The sequence below is a fragment of the Phragmites australis genome, chromosome 4 (assembly GCF_958298935.1).
Source record: "Phragmites australis chromosome 4, lpPhrAust1.1, whole genome shotgun sequence".
NCBI lineage: Eukaryota > Viridiplantae > Streptophyta > Magnoliopsida > Poales > Poaceae > Phragmites > Phragmites australis.
Genome location: NC_084924.1, coordinates 1,985,530 through 2,001,261, shown reverse-complemented (window position 1 = coordinate 2,001,261; position 15,732 = coordinate 1,985,530). Strand labels below are relative to the sequence as shown.

At 45.6% G+C, this 15,732-nt stretch overlaps 2 protein-coding genes across 5 annotated transcripts; one reads left to right on the top strand and one right to left on the bottom strand.

The window, feature by feature from the left end:
* Window positions 1-6,147: 6,147 nt before the first annotated feature.
* LOC133915121 (uncharacterized) lies at window positions 6,148-7,540 on the top strand. Its single transcript, XM_062358147.1, has 4 exons — window positions 6,148-6,533; window positions 6,670-6,832; window positions 7,076-7,170; window positions 7,321-7,540. The coding sequence occupies exons 1-4, from the start codon at window positions 6,204-6,206 to the stop codon at window positions 7,513-7,515; spliced, it is 783 nt and encodes a 260-aa protein (XP_062214131.1). The 5' UTR covers window positions 6,148-6,203; the 3' UTR covers window positions 7,516-7,540.
* Window positions 7,541-9,182: 1,642 nt separating this feature from the next.
* On the bottom strand, window positions 9,183-14,817 carry LOC133915119 (L-type lectin-domain containing receptor kinase SIT2-like). 4 transcript variants are annotated; one of them, XM_062358144.1, is made up of 5 exons: window positions 10,890-14,817; window positions 10,621-10,798; window positions 10,305-10,444; window positions 9,506-9,629; window positions 9,183-9,417 (listed from the first exon to the last, which is right to left on the bottom strand). In XM_062358144.1, exon 1 carries the CDS (start codon window positions 14,317-14,319, stop codon window positions 12,139-12,141), a length of 2,181 nt encoding a protein of 726 aa, XP_062214128.1. In that variant the 5' UTR covers window positions 14,320-14,817; the 3' UTR covers window positions 9,183-9,417; window positions 9,506-9,629; window positions 10,305-10,444; window positions 10,621-10,798; window positions 10,890-12,138. The 4 variants fall into 4 exon arrangements, with proteins under 4 accessions (XP_062214128.1, XP_062214127.1, XP_062214129.1 ...); XM_062358143.1 differs by having other exon boundaries at window positions 10,621-14,817; XM_062358145.1 differs by having other exon boundaries at window positions 9,506-9,565; window positions 10,621-14,817.
* Between the last annotated feature and the right edge of the window lie 915 nt (window positions 14,818-15,732).

Sequence of the window (15,732 nt, the reverse complement as noted above, 5' to 3'; positions counted from 1 at the left end):
TTTTCGATTGTTCTTGCTAGCCCTGGAAATCAACCGGTGTTATACTTGTTCTGTGTCTATATACCATGGAATTCCTATTGAGTTGATTGTCCCGTGGGCTTCTAGTCCTTTGATCCATGGTCTGTAGCTGCTGCTAGCTCTGAGTGTGATTGCTAATTTTGGTTATAGATACTGTAGCTGCTATAGTTTCTTAGTTACTATCAATACTTGTTTTGCTATCTGCTAGTCGGTTTGTCTCTGTCACTGCAATATCTTTTGACTTCTTAGTTCAGAATTTGTATACTCCCTGTTGAGGCAGCATCACCTTTCATGATTATTTATTTCTAGGGAGCTATGTTCAAGTTCTAAACACTAGATGAGAACTTAGATACATGTCCAATCGATGATGTGTTCATTGAACAGCTAGAGTAGGATCTTAGTGTCCTGGGGCTAGCTGTAGTAAAGTATCCGAGAGCAATTCTTTTGCAACAACAATCTACTGCTCAATTATTGTTTTAAACATGATATTTGATTTTCTGCCTATCTGATGTTGTTATCTTCAAATCAGATCATGTTTAATCTTTATATGTGGAATCGTGTCCATGCTCTTATATCTATTATCTATACAACAATTCAGAAACCCTATTGCTTCTAAGATGGCTAGTTCTAGCTCCTTTGGCCTACCACCGTCGTCCTCGGACGAGATTAAGCCTGAAAGTTTTGATGGGATCGACTTTAAGCACTAGCAGGCCCGGACGAGGCTATGGTGATGAAGCTCAAACTTTTCTGGGTCCTCACCGAAGAGCCGCCCACCCCTTAGGGGCAAAACCGTGCAAGATGAGGTTGAAAGAACACGTCTCAATGTGTTAGTGGCCCATTGGGAGAATGCTAAGGTTGGTGGCAAAGGGTTTTACGTAAAAGGAAGGAGAAGACTACTTCAGTACCTATTCTCCTATTGCCAGGTTGCCCACTATCGGCGTGCTCTAGCACTTGCAGCTTCTCATAATCTCTTTGTGCATCAGATGGATGTCAAGACTGCTTTTCTCAATGGAGAGTTGGATGAGGAGATTTATATGCAGCAGCCAGATGGATTCATGATAATAGGACAGAAGAATAAAGTATGTAGGTTAATCAAATCCCTGTATGATCTCAAGGCCCCTAAGCAGTGGCACGAAAAGTTCGATACTACCCTGACTTCGGACGGCTTCTATGTCAATGAAGCCGATAAGTGCGTGTACTATTGTTATGGTGGGGGGGGGGGGGAAGATGACGTTCTATGTTTATACGTGGATAACGTATTGTTGTTTGGGATAGACCTAGAAATGATTAACTAGATCAAGTCTTTTCTATCACAGAACTTCGATACGAAGGACCTTGGAGAAGCTAATATAATTATAAACATCCAAGCTGCTAAAGGGCGAGAACAGGATAACTCTAAGTCAATCCTATTATGTGGACAAGGTGCTTACACGTTTTGGTATGATAGAACGTAAGCATGTAGCAACACACTACGATCCAAATACTAAGTTGAAAAAAATGTAAGCTATGTGAAAGACCAGTTAAAATATTCATAGGTGATAGGTTCCTTCATGTATTTGGCCAGTGCAACTAGACCTGACATCTCGTATGGAGTATGTAAGTTGAGTTGTTATACGTTAAATCTATGAGATGATCATTGGATAGCACTAGAGAGGATACTTAAGTATATGAAGGGGACAAAGAATCTAGGGATTCATTTTTCTGGCCATCCTGCAGTCATAGAGGGATTTAGTGATTCCAACTGAATCAGTGACTCAGATGATATGAAGGCTACGAGTGGATATGTTTTCACTCTAGCAGGCGGAGCCGTGTCTTGAAGATCATCTAAATAGAATATCCTTACTCGTTCCACGATGGAAGCTGAGCTAGTGGCACTAGACTCAGTAGCCATAGAGGTAGAGAGAACTCCTTTCTGACCTGCCGATATTGGATAAGCCAATTCTGGCTGTTCTCACTTACTGCGATAACCAAACTGTTCTGGTTAAGGTGAAGAGTAGAAAGGACAATATGAAGACTTCAAAGAATATAAAATGATGTCTCAAGTCGCTCAGGCATGCATTAGAAATGGGTATAATCGTTGTGGATTATATTCAGTCTGAAATGAATCTTGTAGATCTTTTCATAAAAGGAATGACTAGAAATGTCATTCATGCAATATCAAGGGGAATGGGATTACTACCCACTGATAAGGTTCACACCAGCAATAACCTATCCTAGGAGATCGAAGATCCCGTGAACTAGGCTCTAGGACAACAAGCTGTGTGAGCATAAGAACAACTGAATCTCATTGGTTGTGTTGCTCTTCTGTAGGAAAGGATGAGCTAACATCTCTTAATGAATTCAGTGCCAAATGGCAATAGAGGTTATCCGACAAGACCTCTAAGAGAATTCATCTATATGAATATGATTGTGTGGTCGCAATCATGCGGAAGATGAATACTTCTCTACATGATACTCATGAATAAAGATACTCGGATATGACCATAACGTCCAACCCAAGGGCTAAAAGCTTAACAGCCTAGTACAGAGTGTTATACGGATGAATGCTCTTACACCAAGATAGAGGATCAAGGTGTAATCCTCCTCTGTCTGTTCGAGCCGAAGTTTATATGACTAGGTATTGTGTTCAAACTCAAAAGGTACACTTTACTCAAAATCTCTATATAAAATCGGATACTTCCAACATTAAAATTTGGTAGGGATTGTTGTAAAATTTTAGAAATTTTAATCTGAGAATTTCTTTTGTGGGCCGAATCCTTGTAGTTTGGTTGGGCTAACCTTGTGTCTTTTGCTTGGTCCAGGCTCGTGGTTGTCCAGCTAAAATCGGCAAAATCCTGAAGTATCTTAAAAAAAACCAATTGCGTTCTGGGATGGTAGGGTTAGGCAGGGGCGTGACACCCGTTGTGGATGAGGATGGGAGCACCTGGGGAAGCTCTGGGGCGGTGGCGGCGAAACGGCCAAGCCCAGGTCCCTTGAGCATGCAGTTCAGAGGCGGATTCATCGGCTTCGACGTGCAAGGTGAGCCTCCCCTTTATCTGTTGCCTCCTTTCCTCTCGGTAGACACAAATTTTAGAATCGGATTTCTCACTTTCCCCTTTGTTCCCTTTTCGGTTGCAATGGCGAGATTGAGCTTTAGATTCTCTTGAGCTCGATCTGTTCGCTTGGTGCCATGAAGGAGAACTTGTTGGTGACCGGAGTTGCACAACTGAGGCTCGTCCACACTTGTCGTGGTAGTGTGGAGAGGCTCTGTATCTTAGTGACACACGCCGCCGGCAACGACAACGCATAGGGTTTCTGAGTCAGCGGCAGACTTGTCGTGCCTTGACTCTATTATCAGTGAGTTCTAGCGGGTTACTTTGTGAGTATTCTCCTCCCTCTCAGTTCTGAGGAGTCGGGCTATATGTGTAGTGATACTCGATGAGGAATAATCGGTATGAGATTGGGCATATTTTTCTAAGTACAATAGAGTTTATACATGTTTGTTCTCTCTAGCTTTTCGATTGTTCTTGCTAGCCCTGGAAATCAACCGATGTTATACTTGTTCTGTGTCTATATACCGGGGAATTCCTGTTGAGTTGATCGTCATGTGGGCTTGTAGTCCTTTGATCCATGGTTTATAGCTGCTGCTAGCAACACCTTTCATGATGATTTATTTTTAGAGAGCTATGTTCAGTTCTAAACACTATATGAGAACTTAGATACATGCTCAGTCAATGATATGTTCATTGAACAGCTAGGGAGCAGGATCTCAGTGTACTGAGGCCAACTGTTGTAAAGTACCTAAGAGCAATTCTTTTGTAATAGCAATCTGCTGCTCAATTATTGGTTTAAACATGATATTTGATATTTCTGCTTATCTGATGTTGTTATCTTCAAATCAGATTATGTTTAATCTTTATAGGATGTCATGCTATTTTATTTTTATATGTGGAATTGTGTCCATGCTCTTATATTCGCTACCTATACAATAGCCTCTTGTCCATATTATTGAAGTCAGGGTTGCAGTTGAGCTTCCTCAGAATTCTAGTCAGGCAACAGAATTATACCCTCAACCCCAGTCCCTAGAATCACAGGCTACAGATGCCTAACCAGCAGGTTGATCCACACATAGGGCATTCCTAACAGCCCATGGTGCAACAATAGAAACACATTAGAAATGACAAGAAAATAGGCCACCCATCCAAAAATCAACTAAGCAAAATCTGGGTTCATCCTCTAACTCTTAAAAAGCAACCGAACTGAACTAGTAGCTAATCATCCTTATCTCGCTGCAGTTCCAAGCCTAAAACACTATAGAAATTAAGCCATCGATTGCAACTGATATATGTACAGCAGAAAACCAACAGCAACACACACATGGCTACTCTCTGAGCTTCTTTTTTCTCCCTTGTGGAGTGCATGCATAGCTGGAAACGTGTTTTTGTGCCAAATAGAAGCAAAGGCTACCAAATCCGTAGAACTTGCTACCACTACACAACAATTTGAGCAACCATTAACTAATTTTTCTTCCTCTATTCATCTATTTTTGCAATACAAATACAGTATTATGGTAGATCTACAGACATAAAGATGGGGAAAGAGAGCTTCGGCTCACCTTCACTGACGGGGACATGAGTCGAGGTGTGGTGGCCTTCCTAGAGTCGGCCGATAGTGGAAACCAACCAACCGTTTAAATATTTTTTTTAAAAAAGTTAAAAAAAACTATACAAACGAGGAGTCCGGCAGTAGCAGGCTGCTGGATGTGAGCCACGAGATTTGGAGCCCAACACTTTCCAACGCGCATCCTATAATCCCTGTGCAATATACCTCCAGCGTGAAAAAAGTCTATTTTTTACAAAGGTTTTAGAGGATTCATTTGTAAAATATGTTGCCGAAAAATACTAAAAAGTAAAAATTCCACGGTGATACTGCCTGTTCCAGTTGAAGGCTCGTCGCGAGCAAGGTTCACGTTACCGACCAGAGCTCGGTAATCGAGCTCCGGCGGTAACCGAAATCTTGCAGTAATTGTGGTTACCGGTCAAAAATTCAAAAAAATCGGAGAAAATTCATTCGATGAATTTTTGCGAAAAAATCGTGTTTTTCCTCTCTCGGTAACCGCTTGGTTTTGGTCGGTTACCGAGAGGTTTGGATTGGTTACTGAGCGATTTTCTCGCATTTTTGATTTGGTCGGTTACCGAGTGGTTTGGGTCGGTAACCGCTCGATTTTCTCGATTTATCGAGCGGTTTTATCAAATTTCAGCGCAGTTCATAAAAAATCTAAAAAAGAGCTCAATCTTCTAAAATCAATAACTAATTCATCTGAGCTTCAAATCAAGTGAAACAAATTTTGTTGGCTTCCTTGTAACATGATCTACATGATAAAAGTATTTATACTAGTAAAAAAGTTCAAAATTTTCTGTGAGAAATTTTAATTGTTAAACCAAGTTAAATGCATAGTTTACTCTTTGCTAATCCAAAAATCATGAAACTAATTTTGTTAGTCTTCTTACATGATCCTATATCTTTTAAAAATACATGAACTCATGAATTAGTTATTTTAACATGCATGATTGTGTAAATGTGTTGCGACTAGATTAATTCATAACTGACCCATCACACCTCAAAAATTAGTGAAACCACTTTCATTAGCTTATTTATACTATGATTTACGTAGAAAAAATAATAGTAGACATGAAAAAGTTAATTACAGTGTTGTTTCTTAACATATTCACTTTATACTTGTGAACTTTGTAAAAATCATAAAGAATTTAATAAAACTCTAAATAAAGTGAAATCAATTTTAAAGATTCTCTTAAAATACGTTTTATACAAGAAAAATATGTGTTTGCATGTTACACTTTTCCTTAACGTGAGTTAATAACTGAGCCGCACGCTTCAATTTTTTTCATTTTTTTTAAACTTTCTACCTATAGAATATGATGCAAACGATATTATTTTTTAAAAGTTTTTTCACAGAAGTTCTTAGAATTGTGCCTAGTTTTTTTTTAAGATTTTTTAATTTTTTTATTATTTCGAATTTTTTAAATTTAAATTTTAGTTACCGTTCGGTTTTTGAAACCGAATCAGATCGAGAAGATCGGTAACCGCGATTTTTTATGGTTACCGACGGTTTTTTAACCCTCCCTGGTCGCGAGTCATTCATAAGGCAACAAATCCAGCTGTCTCCCTGTGCCTCCGGCTGCGCCATGGCGCTACAGCTGCAGGCCGCCACTCCGCGTCCGCCCCTCCCGCTCGCCCCCTTGCCACGCCGTTTCGCTCCGCCGCCGCCGCCTACACCCCTCCCCAACCGCCGCGCTGCCGCCTCCTCCCGCTCCAGCCCCTCCGCGAGCCTCTCCTGTCGTGGTCCAGCGCCTCGCTGGCAGCGGGCGAGCGTGAGGGTTCGCGCGGGGGCCGGCGGCGGGCGTAGGGAGTCCCCGTACGAGGTGCTCGGTGTGTCTCCATCGGCGGCGCCAGATGAGATCAAGCGCGCGTACCGGCGCCTCGCGCTCAAGTACCACCCGGACGTCAACAAGGAGGTGCGTGCCGGTGCCCGGTGGCTGCTTGGTTGCTTATACTCTTATTCGTTCGCAGTCTCTTTGATCTCGACGCGATTTCTAGAAATTGTGGTTGTAATGGTGATTCGGCTTTAGCTTTGTGGAATTGTCAACGCAGGCCAATGCTCAGGAGAAGTTTCTGCGGATCAAGCACGCGTACAACACTCTGATGAACTCGGAGAGCCGGTCCAAATATGCGAGCAGCAGTTCAGATTCTTCCTGGACCTCCAGCTCCAGGGAGAGCAAATCAACTGCTGCAGAAGAGCAGTTTTATGGGTTTGGTACGGAAATCTCTCTCCTCTTCTGGTATCGTAAACTGTGTTTCTCGCTAGAAACTCTGTGCTAGTCAGTGAATTTTGGTTACATAAATCGTTGATCGTTTAGGTGTCAAATGAGGTTCCAATGCTCTACTGAAAATTTGACACCATTGTGGTTGTCATGTGGAGATATCAGGAGTTTTTAGTGTAGTTCAACAAAATGTTTCTTCTGGAAGTTTGAGGCCATGGTGGTTGTGCTTTTTGCAGCCGATTTCCTTAAAGATCTGCAAACAGAATTTCAGAACTGGGAAGCTGGGTTGAATTCAGATCAGAAACCTAAAAGCCTTTGGGAAGAGTTGGCAGTAAGTTATCTTTATTCCACCTTTCCTTATCGTAGGTTTGTAACTGTTGAGAATCGCCATGTGGTGATATAGCATAGATAATACTGCAGCTACTAATTATAGATTGTGGGGAATGTCATGAAAACTCTCTATTGCATTCTGCTCGATCAGGCAATTGGCGAGGAATTCGTCGAATTTCTGGAGAATGAATTGAAGATAGACACTGGGAATGATCCATACACACAGTTTGGAGGGCAAGCAAAAACTGTTAAAGACGACAAGACAGCATCAAACAACTTTGACGATAATGTTTCTGAAATAGAGGCTGCTCTCGAGAAGCTGAAGAAGGAACTTGGACTCTGCTAAACCATTGCTGTGGCAACTAAAGCCATTGCTCTTGCTACTGACTTGATGTTCCTACGAAGGTATTTCTTGTATGTATGTTCTCTGATGGTGATAATAGTTAGTGATTGGGATCTAACCGATAGCTCATGAGCTACTTTCAGCTTTCATTAATGTTTCTGGTTTCTAGGAGTGCCGCTTGTTTGGAAAGCACAATGGCAAATATGTGATTGCCCTTGAAATTTTGGGGTAAAAAAGTTTTTTTTATGGTAGGGTAAAAAAGAAAAAATTGTGGCCTCCATCACAATGTGTGGTTCTTTTGGTATGCTTTCTGCTTTTCAAGTCAAATACAGTTTTGCAGATGACATGAAGTGTGGTCGGTTTTTCTGAGACTTCGTGACCTCATGCAATGCACATTTGTTCTTTCTACTGCAGCCATACAAATTGAGATGTTTGTGATTCTGAGCTTCCATGAATAAATCAAATATGCAGTATCTCTGTCATATTGAATGTGTTTTTCGGTTTATGAACTATTAACAAATGGAGTTCCAATATTAATGGGATTCATTGTAAGTCCTGTTTTGAAAAAAAAATAATAATTCGAATCCAATGTTGTATGCCAGACATTAAATGGAGCCTGATCAAGCGATAATGCAAGCAGGCAACACTTCGGAATCGGAGCAGATTCTCATTGGTGTTTCTGCATTGTACTCCATGAAAATTCCATTAGACCATTACTATTTGAATTCAATTGTCTGATTCCGCTTCTACTTGCATTCTAGCCCTATTCAACTGCACATTTTAGCCCAGTCTTATGTTACATTTTAGTCCATACCAATGTTGCTGGTACCATCCATAATATCGGGAACACCATTGTTGACGCACAGAAAGATTCAGAGATCATCAAGAATATTGCTGTAGATTACATCTATTCTTTCATGAGGAGGATCTGCAGGGACAATAGTGTGATCTCCGATGTTCCTCATGGGAGCATTTGGTCCTGTCTCAGTGGACTACATAGACATAGTTTTTTTTTTTTTTGACTCTTCACCACTGAATATAGCTGTAGTATACATAGACATAGTTGATGACTGGGTTGTGGATAGAACTGCACTGTTTCCCGGCCCAGCAGAGCAGCCAAACTGGATGGAGATTAATCAACCAGTCATCCGAATTACATCGAGGGAACCAAATGAAGATAAATTCGAATCCTTCATTGAAGGTACATCCATATGTATTTCCTTTCTTCCACTTTATCTGCAGGCTACAGGGAATGATAACAGCTAAATATAAAAAGCTCTAATCTTCCTTGCAGGAGTTGATGGTGAAATGATCCAAGGTGCTGCGCAGGGCATCCAGGAAGATGACGTGACCCTGCTTGTGGCTGAGGCAATAGATGAACTAGTCCGCTAACCTGTAAGCTAATGTTGCATGGACAAAATCTGGCATTGCCTGTCATGATTTTTCATGTAGCAGAACTAGTATAAGCTTCTTATTCTGCATTTTATACTTACCGAGTTACTGTCGATTTCGGTTCTTCAGATATTCTTAATTCAGATATCTTTAATATCTTTTCTCTCAAGTCCATCAAGAGCAACACTTTTCTCGTAAAAGTTTTAGGTTCTCATGTCATTTTTCTATGACTAGTTGAGTGCCTGTACGTTGCAATGGAAATAAAATTTACACAAGAGACCATCAAGCATATACATAAATATTGCTTATATCAATGGATATAAGGAGTAATTCTCTGACCAGTGTTCTTGCCCCGTAGAAATTCAATCACATGCCAATTCTCTGACCAATACATTTAGCTAATCAACAAAGACCTGATGACAATGTGAGGGAAAGCACATACTCTTCGCTTACGACAACTCCTGATTTCATGCAACCCATGTACAATCCCTGGTGGCATTTCAATTAACCCAGCTGATAGAATAATTGCAATAAGTCAGTACAAAAGCTGATATCAACACTAAGTGTATCAGTCCACACAGGAAATACGAATTTTTTTTACCTAAGTCAAGATTAATGGTATCCTCTACTTTGACATAGAATTCTGCATCCCAGGTTTCAACTGCAGGACCAAAGAAAAACTTTGCTTTGCTAGGTAATTCTTCTGCAGCCTCTTCGTAACTTATCTGCCCAATCATTTATTTACTATTTCATTCACACATACCATTCTCCATAAAACAAAAGCTATATAGCTTTGCAGGGCACATTGATTTAAAGCTTTGACAAATGTCCTTGCTAACTTCTTTCGTCTTTTCTCTCAAAGTGAGAATTCGAAATACTATACAAATTCCTTTTCAAATAAAATGCCTTTTATCATGTCGACAAATAACAACAGAGAGAAGTACACTGTTCAGGTCAACAAATCATGTTGTTCTGATGCATCATCTAATGACTAAATGACTTGGTTATTGGTCTGTATTGAGAACAACCAAGTCATTTAGTCATTAGATTATGCATGGAAGTAAAACAAGGGCATGCCAAACAGAAATGGACATACCATTAGAAACAATGCAGCCCAGACTTTTTTATTCTGACCCTTTTTGATGCATCAGAAAAACAGAAATGGATTTTTTTATGCAATCCCCTATTGCTGTTATAATATTTGTCATATTCTTTAATATCGTCACCATTGCAACATTTATGTACTTCAAACTAAAAGTGGCAAATGCGAAGAAAAAGAGAAGGATGTATGGCTTGACATATGAAAAGGATGGAATACTGTCACACTGTTCCTGACAGGGTTAATCCAGATTCGGTTGATCAATTGATCATCATGCATATTAGTGTAAAGCAGGAAATACCTGTACATTCCAGATACGAGCATCTCGATGGAAATAAGATTCACCGGGATCCAGACTTTAATCAACTTTCATGTGAGTTTTTCCATTGAAATTACACTGAAGAGCTCAAGTGCCAGAAGAATGACCACGGATATAAGGTCCTAAACAATAATTTGAACCCTGATCAGCTCAATGGTTACAGTTTGCCAATAACATTGCATTGCATATGCATACACATGTTTATGCGATGAACAACAAACAAATGTCGCGTAAACAAATCCACACTGCTATTATAATGATTACTCTAGAAATGACGAGTATAAAATGTAACACTTACCTGATATAACATCAGTGATATACCGACACTGAAATTGTAGCTGGAGAGAACAACCTTGTTTAGCAATATCATGTTGCAGGAAGCAATGCAGCATGAAATCCCCGAGAGCAAAGGTCCTGTCTTATTTCCCCACTTGCTCAGTAAGTTGTCAAAAACATCAGAGGTCTTCCTCGATTATCTGGAGAGCACGTAAAGGAATTGGTTGATTTTTTTTTCTTTTCCCCCATGAATCTAGCACAAACAAACTGATGACTGAGCGTTGTGTTAACTTAGTAGTATTCTTATTGGAAACCGCTTTCCTGGCGACATTGGCAGCGACTACGATGATGGAGGTGTTCTTCTGCTTGAGGTAGCCATGGATGATCTTGTAGACTGACGTGTCGGCGTTCTTGACGGCGACAGCGGCGACGCTCGTGTTGTTGGGGGACTTGGCCTCCTCGATGTCAGCTCACTCGGATCTGAACTCGGGTGACATACGAGCCACGTTGTTGTTACCAGGGTGGAGACCTCCGGTGCCGAGCAAAAAGCGCAGTGGTGGGGAGAAAACCGGTGGTTTTGACGGAAGGAAGGAGGTGTTGGAGGGAGACGGTGGGAGCGGAGCGCGGAGCAGCGAGGGGGGATCTGGAGGCGGCCGAGAGGGGGGTCTAGAGGCGGCGGAGAAGCTAAAGGGGAGGGGATCGAGTGGCCGCGCCATCGTCGACCGGGAGCAGCGAGAGGGAGGCGAGCCAGGGGTCCCTGGGCTCCTCCGCCAGGAGCTTCTCCCGGGCCTTGGCACTCGCGCGGGACCTTGGGGTATGTGTATCTGCTATGGGAGCGGGCGGGCGGCGGAAGCGGTAGCGGCGGTGTCGGAAGGGCGGGGAAAAGAAGGAGGCGGCGGCGCAACAGTGCGGCACAGGGCGGCGGAGGGCGGCAGTGTGGAGTCACGAGCGAGACAGACGGGCGCGATGCGGACGGACGACGCGCGATGTGGGCGGGCGGAGGAGGACGCGTGGGGCGGACGAGAAAGAGGAAGGGGGACCACTTGTCAGAAACAGAGAGAGAGGGCAGCACGTAACCACTACTAATTTTTTAAGTAGGAGAGATAAGGAGTTTGTAATATTCAGTTCCTTTTGAGCAATGGTGATGCACTGATGCTTCACTTCTGACTCTTCACAGAATTGACGTTTTCTTACTTCTTTCAATGTTGATTAACTGCTAATCTGAAGAGATTCACCAGCAATCGTTCAACTTTTGCATATGTTCACCTTTTATTGTCACGAATTTGTCATTTGCAGTTCTTCTGAAATTGCGCCAACCTAAAATTATTCAAGCTGATTGTTATAGAACTGCCTCAGCAGTTAGGACTTCAAAACCTAACCTCGCCTCGATCATCCCTCAAAATGGCTGACGATATGCTATGTCCACTTAAAGAAAAGATCTCACACAACACCTAATCTTGTAACTGTTTGCTTCCCAATCCAACAATCCTATAAACATCAGTAAATTTGGTAAGTTGGTGACGATAGAAGGCGGTACTACTCAGCCGGAGATCAGCTGCTGCTGCTGCTCGACGGTGGAGTGTGAAGAAGACGACTGCGTCGTGACGGGGGTGATTTCGGACGCCGTCGGGTACATGGTGACGAACTCGTCGAACGACTCGTTGTACCCGAAGATCCTGCCGCTGCTGCCTAGATCTTCCGGCACTGGCGCAGCGCCTTCCAAAATCTGCACCACCTGCCTCATGCTCGGCCGGCGCTGGGGGTCAGGGTGCGAGCAGAGCAGGCCGAGCTTGAGCACCAGCTCGAGATCGTCCTCGTCGCACTTGCCGATCCTTGGGTCCCTCGCGTCTTTGATTCTCCCGCCCTTCCAGCACTCGAGGACGAGGTCGACGAGCCCCAGCGAGTCGGCATGGTCGCTGTACTCCATGGGCCTCCGGCCGCAGGCCACCTCGAGCAGGAAGGCGCCGAAAGCGAACACGTCGGTGCTCGTGGTGGCCTTGCCGGTCTTGCTCATCTCCGGTGCGAGGTACCCGAGCGTCCCGACCACGCGCGTCGTCTGCGGGTTGCTGCCGTGGTCATACAGCCGCGCGAGGCCGAAGTCGCTGAGCTTACCGTTCATGTCAGCGTCAAGGAGCACGTTGCCGGACTTGATGTCCCGGTGCACCACCACCTGCTCCCACCCCTCGTGCAGGTACAGCAGCCCGGCTGCGACGCCCCGGATGATCTTGGCACGCTGCTCCCAGCTCAACGCCGGCTTGTCGGCGTCGAACAGGTGCTTGTCGAGGCTGGCGTTCACCATGTAGTCGTAGACAAGCACCAGCTCGCCCCGCCGCCGGCAGTAGCCGAGGAGCTGCACCAGGTTGCGATGGCGCAGCCGGCTCATGCTGGCGATCTCCGACACGAACTCGCGAAGCCCCTGCCGCGAGTCGTGGGACACCTTCTTGACGGCGACCTCGGCGCCCGACCTCGGGAGCACGCCGTGGTACACGCGGCCGAAACCGCCGATGCCGACGACGTCGCGGAAGCCCCTGGTCGCCGCGTGCAGGTCCTTGTATCTGATCCGGTGAGGGCCGTACTCTATCTCCCAGTCCTCCTCCTCCTCGGCAAACCGCCGGCGCCTGATGACGAGGGCCACGACGGCCGCTGACACCAGGAGGAGTACCACGACGGCAAGGAGGAGCAGTGGCACGAGCAGTAGCACCGTCGGCGCGGTCTTCTTGGATCTTGACGACGGGAGCCGTGGGAGCTTGGAGAGGTCGAGGTCCGGCGCGCGGCTGCCGCCGAGGCGGAAGCTCCAGCCAAGGACGTAGTGCGAGCTGGCGGCGGCGCCGTTCGCTGCCGAAAACCCGACGTACGTGTCGTCGGCCACGGCCGACGAGAGGTTGACGGCGCAAGACACGAGCGGGACAGCCGGCCTGGGCTCGCCAGCCCGCGACACAGTCACCTCGAGCCGCGTGCTCGCGCCGTCGTACTCGATCCACACCTGCAGGGCCTCGCCGCTGATGAGGCTGAGATTGGTGCTCCTGCGGCTGCCGGTCCCGATGTCGACGTACCCCGCCGGTTTTGAGTTCACGGACCGCAAGCTGTTGACGTCTACGCCGACGTGGTTGTCGTTGATGTCTGCGAACTCCACGTCCAGCGCCGTGTCGAGCTCGACGGCGACGATCTCGCTCCTCCCTTTCCCCATATCATCCGACGTGTTGAACAGCCCGAGGTGCTTGCCCGCCACTGCGCCGGGCAAATCCACCGACGGCGCCAGCGCGAAGGCCAGGCCATGGCCGTGCGCTTCCGGGTACCGCGGCACGATGGCGACCACGAACGTGGTGGAGAAGGAGACAGGCGCACTGGTGGAGGCGTCCTTGAAGCGGACCGGCACGGGGTAGAACCCATGCCCGAACCTCTCGTTCCTTTCGTCGGTGAGTTGAAGAAGGCCGGAGGAGGTGACCACGGCCGTCCCGCTGGTCGTCACGTTCTCGGGCTCGAAGCCGGCGAGCACGAATTCCTCGGCGGCGTCCGTGGCAGCTCCAGCCCGAGCAAGAACGAGCAGGACGGCCACCAGCAGCTTGGCAAGAGCCGCCGGCGGCATGCCGCAACAGGACAGTGATCTCGCTGCACGCGAAGCGACGAAGGGGAGGACGGAAACAACAACACGAGCTTTGCGGTGCTTATTGCTCAGTGGTTTCGATTTTGACCGCGAGGTGAGTGCTCGTCGTTTGCGCATGGCATCGGGGGCTACACCAGTGGGCGTCGTCCAGGTTCTTGTGCACGGCTAGGAGAAATACAACTCTATTATTCCCTTGCGGGTGATAAAAACGACATGTATTTATGATCGGATGGAGGGAGTATTAGCAGAGCACAGGGTTACAGTGTGGGTAGGTGATATGCAGGCTCGAGTAAGATCGTCAGAAGCACATCGCGAGGCTCATGTCAAGTGGGCATGCGGTTGGGGCGGCAGAGGCACGTGAGACCCATGGCTAGCAACTGTGAACGGCTATTTGAACAGGCATGGCCGGCCAGGCTAGGAGGAGGCGTGGTCACAGGTCAAGAAGGAGATGAGGAGCACGAATTTATCACGCGGCAGACGGTGGTCGCCGGCGTGCTCCGGGACCGGCCTACCTAGACGCAAGGTCAGGTCGTTCTTTAGGCAGGCAGAGGCAGTGGGTCTCGTTTTCAGTCTCGCTCTCACCTGAGACTCGGCGGGGTCAACAGTAACGGAGAAAATGTGCTGTTGCCCGATGCATCCGATGCATTCAAGTCGGCACAGCTACCGTGTTCCCTTCTTACTTGCTCGTAGTATCTCTGCATCACAACCGAATGGCTGAAAATCTCTCTCTCTCTCTCTCTCTCTCTCTCTCTCTCTCTCTCTCTCTCTCTCTCCAAATTTCCTATACTCCCGGCCGGGCAGGTTTACCATGCATGGTCAATCGTTCGATATATACTCTGGTGAGTTTGAGACGTCATGGCAGGTTTACACTTGCTTTCTCGTAGCTGCCTGCGCATCCACGTTGGTCCTTGTTTTGCTTACCTTCTGGATAATTATTGAATTCTCAGGTGGTTAGGTTCTTGCTTATCGTCTGTAGGACCCGGCATCGGTGACCAAAGGGACGTACGTGAAAGCTCAGCTCAGTGATCACAGAGGGCAGTTTAATTTCGCAACAAAAGAAAGGAGAGGAACTGATCACTCACTCTTCCTGAGCCCGTAATTTCATGTTTTTTTTTATTGCCTGTTCTATACACGATCCCTCACGTAAGGTTTGCCAAACCGTTCCGAGCACGAAAACTGAGACCCGACGGTAACTGAAAAATCGTGGTTATCGTGATAACTGTTTAAAATTTGGCGAGAATTCGTTCAAAATTTACTCGATCAAATTTGAAATTCTATGAGAATTCGGACCGAATCGATCGAACGGTAATTGCTTGGTTGGTACCGGTTACCGAGCGGTTTCACCAATTTATCGAGCGTATTTTCCACATTTTTCGTATTATCGACAACTGCTCAATTTTGTCGGTAACCATTCGATTTTAGCGATTTATCGAGCGGTTTTCTTAAATTTTAGTGATGTTAAAAAAACCAAAAAATAGGTTAAACTTGTAAAATTAATAACTAATTCATCTGAGCTTCAAATCATACGAA

Bases quoted from the DNA above. Each gene is read 5' to 3' on its own strand.
- LOC133915121 (XM_062358147.1), top strand. From the start codon at position 6,204: ATGGCGCTACAGCTGCAGGCCGCCACTCCGCGTCCGCCCCTCCCGCTC. The intron at 6,534-6,669 runs GTGCGTGCCGGT...TTGTCAACGCAG, and splicing joins ACCCGGACGTCAACAAGGAG to GCCAATGCTCAGGAGAAGTT. The intron at 6,833-7,075 runs GTACGGAAATCT...TGCTTTTTGCAG, and splicing joins AGAGCAGTTTTATGGGTTTG to CCGATTTCCTTAAAGATCTG.
- LOC133915119 (XM_062358143.1), bottom strand. From the start codon at position 14,319: ATGCGCAAACGACGAGCACTCACCTCGCGGTCAAAATCGAAACCACTG.